A 6,222-nucleotide genomic window follows, 5' to 3' on the forward strand; every position below is an offset into this window, starting at 1 on the left:
TATAACTTGGCGATTCCCGGGGGCTACGAGAGAAAATGAGGATCCCCGCCATTTGGAAAGACATTGTGGTGATACTCCCTGACGCAGCCCCGGTGGGTATAAATATTCCTCAGATTACAGGGGAAGGGTTACTACAAGAAAGAATTGAGACCCCCCCCCATGCTTATCCTCAAAATTTAAACATTAATTAAAATACGTAGGAAACATTGGTTCCACATACATTAGTCGCTCACTCCGGATTTGACCACAGCTCAGCAGAAACGACTCGTCCTCTTATAGCCTCACGTGATTCATTTCAAATGCAGGACGGTTTTTATGACGTCAACGCAAAAAAATCACATGGTTTCCGTCATTGAGAAGGGACGTCGGAACGAGGTGACGTGTTTGGGAAGCGCCGGAGCCCAGGAGTGAGCAGGTGAGTGGATCGAGCCGGCGCCTTTTAATTTCTCAGTAATAAAACAGCTCTTTCGGCTTCAGGGTCCGTTGTGCAAATCCTGGGTTGAGTATTACTTTTCAAAAGTGCATGTCAATACAGTAGGGGTAAAATTTATACTGACGGAAGGTTATCGACCCGAAACGTTAATTCTTATTTCTCCATAGACGTTGCCTGACCTGCTGAGTACTTCCAGCGTTTCCAGTTTTTATATCAGATTTTCAGCATTCACTGTATTTTTATAAAATTATTACTGTTGTTCACCTGCACCCAGACTGCCACGTTTCTATCTCCTCACAGCAAGGCAGCACTGATTTATATCACAATCTGTTCTCTTGTACTGCAGAATCCAAAAGACTGCAAATGCAGGAATCCAAAACAAAAACTAAACAGTGGAGACATTCAGTGGGCTAAGTATGGGGTTGCCAACTCATGATAGAGGCATTCCACATGATGTTTTGACTACATGACATGATCATATGAAGCCTTCTTTCATGGCTTCTACGGAAGTTATTGCATTAACTTATAACAGTTGGGCCCTCTGTAGTTGAATTTCTTTGCTCATGGCTTTGCTCCAGCAGCTGTGCAACAGGTCCTGAGAATCAGGAAGCCATCTGTGAGCAGAGAGGAAATCAGGGCAAACCCACATGAGCCCCAGTCTGCTGATTCCAAGTTTCCCCCCCCCTTCCCTTGACCTTCCCCCATCCCCTGATCCCCATGCAAAATCTACATCTTCCCTGGCCCTGCATTCCTGTCTACATCTCTTCCCCACCAGCCAGGAGTGTGAATTTCGGTCAAGATACCAGGAGAACTCCCTGTGCTTCTTGATTAGTGCCATAGTCCACCCAAGCAGGCAGATAGTTTATGTGCTGGAATGGGACCTGAACTGCAATCTTCTGACTCGGGTGAATGCCAATGCCAAGTAGAACCTAGAGCAGGATCTAGTCTGGAAACTTCCCTGTCTGTATTGCTCAGCTAATAGCATTGCAATGCTAACTACTGGCTGTGGCAGTTTATTTGACTTTTTATGCAGGGCTGATTTTTTTTCCTCTCCATTTACACCCCTAGACATAAGCTTAAATTTTACTCTTTCTCTCATATGTATGTATTACTGATGTTTATGTTCAAGATGAGTTAAGAGCGTAAATAGGAGCAACAGTATGCCAATACAGGCCCTTGAGCCTGCGGTACCATTCAATCATGGCCCATCTACCTCAACTGCACTTTCCTGCCTTATTCCCATTTCCTTTGATTCCTCCTCTATCCAAATCTTAGTCTTAAAAATACTTCCCTTATTGTGACATTATAATCCTTAGTTCTAAACTCTCTGATTAGGGGAAATGGCTTCTTGTCTACCCTGTCAAGCCCTCCTAAGAATTTTATACATTTCAATGAGATCACCTCTCATTCTTCTAAACTGCAGAGAATATAGGCCCAATCTACTCAATCTCCCCTCACAGGACAGCCTTCTTATCCCAGGAATCAATCTAATGATCGTTTGTTGCATCCCCAAGATAAGTACTTCTTTCCTTAGTTAAGGAGACCAAAACTACACAGTACTCCAAAACCTCATATAATTGCAGCAGGACTGCCTTAAATTCTACAAGGAAGTCCAAATCCCTTTGAATATCGACATTTACTGATCTCTCACCTTTTAAAAAAAAATTCTGTTTTTCCCTTTTTTGTACCAAAGTGGATAATTTTACATTTCCCACATTATGCTGTATCTGTCAACTTCTTGCCCACTCACTTAACCTGTCCATAATCCCTTTCAGTACCTATGCATCCTCCACACAGCTTACTTTTCCACTTAGCTTTGTATCATCAGCAAACCTGGATACATTAGCCTTGTTCCCCTTATCTAAGTCATTTATATAGATTGTAAATAGCACTGTCCAAGCACTGATCCTTGCGATGCCTCACTAGATACAACCTGCCAACCCAAAAATGATGCGTTTCCTGTCCATTAACCAATCCTCAATCCAAGCTAATACCTCCAATCCCACAAGCCCTAATCTTGTGTAACAATCTCCTGTGTGGTTCAGTGTTTTCTGTCCTTTGCTGTTTTTAGCCTCATTCATACTTATGCTATATACTGATTTCCTGGGCTAAGATCCTTTCTTATTTTATTTCATTCATCATTTATCAGGACTACCCCCCCCCCCCCTCCAAGTACCTGGAATATTTAGTTCCAACTTTGGTTACCTTGCAGTCACACCTCAGTAATAGCTATTGGATCAAACCCATCTATTGTTGTCATTAATGCATTTATCTTGTTACAAATATTTTGTCTGTCCAAAAATAGTGCCTTTAATGTTAACCTTTTACTATTTTTTTGGTTACCTTTGTTAAACGCTCTGTCGCTTCCTGATACACATTCCTTGATTTTACCCAAAGTGCTACATTGCTCTACAGCCTAACTTTTCACTTTTGAATAGTAAACGTACCCTTGCCAGAACCCTCAATCCATCACAGCCTGTGGGTCCCCCATTTATTAGTTTAAAGACCTATTTACGTCCCTAGATATTTGATTTGCCATGATACAGATCCCAGCCTGGCTTAAGTGGAGTCTGTCCCAATGGAACAGCTCCCACTTTCCCCAGTACTGGTGCCAGTGCCCCATGAATTGAAACCAATGGCTCTGACACCACTCTTTCAACCATGCACTTAATCCTGTAATCCGTTTGTTCCCATGCCAAGGGGTTCAAGCAGTAAGCTAGAGCTGGAAGTTTTTATTTTTGAAGTTCTGCCAGGTAATTTGGACCTTAGCTCTGCAAACTCCTTTAGCAGAATCTCATTCCTCGTCCACCTCTGTTGGTCCCTATGTGAACCACGAAAAGTGGATTCTCTTCTCCAACTGTGAGGAGAAGTCCTTAACCCTGGCAACATCACCTTCAAGACTCCCAGTCGTGGCTGCAGAAAAAAAGATCTGTCCCCCTGTTAGTACTAGCCCCTACCACTTCCACATTCCTCCAAGCTTCCTCCTCTTGAATGGCCTCTTGCACCATGGTGCCATGGCCCATCCTTGCTGTAATCTTTTGTTGAGTGGTAGTCCTAACAGTACTGATTGGAGGTATCTATACCATGGTGATTGGTTTCTCATTCTCCTGTCTCTATGATTGTCCAGGTCTAATGGAGGTAATGCAATAAAGGGGACAAGGTGACTAATTTGAAGAAAATAGTGTTAATTACAACGCCTAATTTGTAATTAATGTACACGACCTTTAAAAGGGGTTTAATCTTTGAGTTGAATTTATTCTAATTGCAGGTTTGCAGATTTATTTTAAGAAATTATGTTACAATACATAAAGACCTTTAGTAAGATATGAAGAATACAGTGTTTATGATTTGTATATTTTTGTATTTTGATAGATTGGGAAAGCATTTGGATAGTGAATATGAATGAATGGATTACAAAAAAACCTTTGGAATGGGAAAAATATCTGAACAAAGAAGTAAAAGTTACTGCAGATGAAAAAAATGTATATCAAGGCTGGGTCTTTACTGTTGACCCTGTATCGGGAAGGTAAGTTCAATTTGATGAACATCTCTTTAAACCCCACCCCTCTTTTTCTAAACCTATCACATAACATTTTACTCTTTTCTCCCTCACGTACTTGTATCTTCCCCTTAAAAACATTTATGCTATTTGTCTCAACAGCTCCATGTGGTAGTGGGTTCTACAGTCTAACCACTCGCTGAAGAAAAAAATATTCTCCTGAATTCCCTAATAGATTTATTAGTGACCATCATATTTATAGCCACTAGTTTTCATCTCCCACGCAAATTGAAACATCCTCACTCTGTCTTCCCTATCTACAAATGTGCCTTGACCTGCCTGGTGTTGCTCTACTAACAAGGGCAACCATCACTTGTTGTGCCTGACATAAGTCATCCGTATCAATCTTTCCCAGACCTCCAAGTTTGAGTCCCTCCAATCTGGTTTCTATCCAGGCACAGTGCCAAAATGGCTCTTACCAAAGTCACAAATGACATCCTATGTGACTGTGTAAACCATCCTTTCTCGTCCTTCAAGGCCTGTCTGCAGACCTTGACACGATTGACCACACTATCCCCTTTCAATGCCTCTCCACTGACGACCTGTTGGGTGGGACAGCACTTATTAATTCATTCTTATCTTCTCTTCCCGCTCTCGCAATGTTATGTCTGGTATTCCTGAAGATCTATCCCTGGCGCCTCTTATTTCTCATCTACACGCTGCCCTTTGGCAACATGTTCCGAAAACACAGCATTTGTTTTCACGTGTACACTGATGACTCCCAGCTCTACCTCAACATCACCTCTCTCAACTCCTCCACTTGTGCTAAATTACCAGACTGCTTATCTGACAGTACTGAATAAGCAGAAATTTCCTCCCATTAAATATTGGAAAGACCAAAGCCATTGTCTTCGTTCCCCACTCCAGACTCTGTTCCCTAGCTAATGACACTCTCCCTCTCCCTGGAGACTGTCTGAGGCTGAACCAGAGTGTGTGCAATCTTGATGTCATATTTAAACCGGAGATGAGCTGGGTAATCTAGAAAACAGGAGCACAATCTCAGGAAAAGGAACGAGATGAGGAGAAATACCTTCACTCAAAGGATTGTGAATCTTTGGAGTTCTCTACCTCAGAGGGTTATTGATGCTCCATTGCTGAATATATTTAAGGCTGAGGTGGACAGATTTTTGGTGTCTCAGGGAATCAAAGAATATGGGGAGTGGGCGGGAAAGTGGAGTTAAGGCCAATGATTATCCATGATAGTATTGATAGGTGAAGCTGACTCAAGGGGCCATATGGTCTGCTTCTGCTCCTAATATTCTTATTTCCAGTCAGTTGGCTCGGGAAAGCATGATGATGGGACAACTAAGGCCAGTTATAGTCTCTGTGGCATCTAGAATTGCTGATTAGAATGCATGTAGGAAAGCATCGATTTGGCTGCAATCATCTGTTCAGATGTGGTGTTTTATTCTGTTCATACATAGAAAATTTCAACTAATTTCTTTGCTTAGTTGTCCTCAGCGATCAACTTAATCTTTTATTTCTCTCAGTGTTGTCCTGGTAAACTTCGTGGATACTGGGAAGGTGTCTGTTGTGACTATTATGGGCCACGCAATTCAGACAGTGGAACTAATCAATGAAGGAGAAAACAACACAACTGAGAAACTCTCTGCCTTATTTATGCCTGTCGCTGACAAGGTCTACAGCAATGAAGAACTTGAACAAAGGAAGTCCAGCCTTAAATCTTGGCTAGAGAAAAATCGGATTCCTGTTACAGAGCAGGGGGACCAACACAAAGTGCTGTGTGTGGCTGGGGTATTGACAGTATCTCCACCATATAATCCAGAAGACTGCAATAGCTCCAATGAGATTATCCTATCCAGGGTTCAAAGTCTCATCAACTGTAATCCAAATGCTGATCACAAAGCTGATTGAAGGGGAATACTTAATGTTAAATTATTAAATATATATTTCTTCTGGTAAATTTGGCATCCATTCTTCAACACTATTGTTAAACATTAGCTGTACTTCTGTTATAGGTGCCCAGCCTAGCGCTGATGTGGTGGTGACTTTATTGCTTGTGTGCAGAGTAAAATTGAAAGTTAAAGTTAATCTTACCCAAATTGATGTACCATTTTTGAGAAACCCAGAAGAGAATCGTTGAGATCATCTACTATCCTGTCAGCAATCTTTCATACGCATTCACCTCATGAAATAAGATACTGTTGTAAATGTGTTTTCCATTCTAGAATCTACCAATCCAATTTAATAGTAAAAGAATGTGTCTGAA

General features: G+C 41.6%; 1 protein-coding gene across 1 annotated transcript; it reads left to right on the forward strand.

Moving 5' to 3' along the window:
* The first annotated feature begins 314 nt into the window (after window positions 1–314).
* LOC144689524 (gem-associated protein 6-like) lies at window positions 315–6,222 on the forward strand. Its single transcript, XM_078556668.1, has 3 exons — window positions 315–415; window positions 3,806–3,959; window positions 5,483–6,222. Exons 2-3 carry the CDS (start codon window positions 3,832–3,834, stop codon window positions 5,865–5,867), a joined length of 513 nt encoding a protein of 170 aa, XP_078412794.1. The 5' UTR covers window positions 315–415; window positions 3,806–3,831; the 3' UTR covers window positions 5,868–6,222.

Source organism: Cetorhinus maximus, chromosome 14 (genome assembly GCF_964194155.1).
Source record: "Cetorhinus maximus chromosome 14, sCetMax3.hap1.1, whole genome shotgun sequence".
NCBI lineage: Eukaryota > Metazoa > Chordata > Chondrichthyes > Lamniformes > Cetorhinidae > Cetorhinus > Cetorhinus maximus.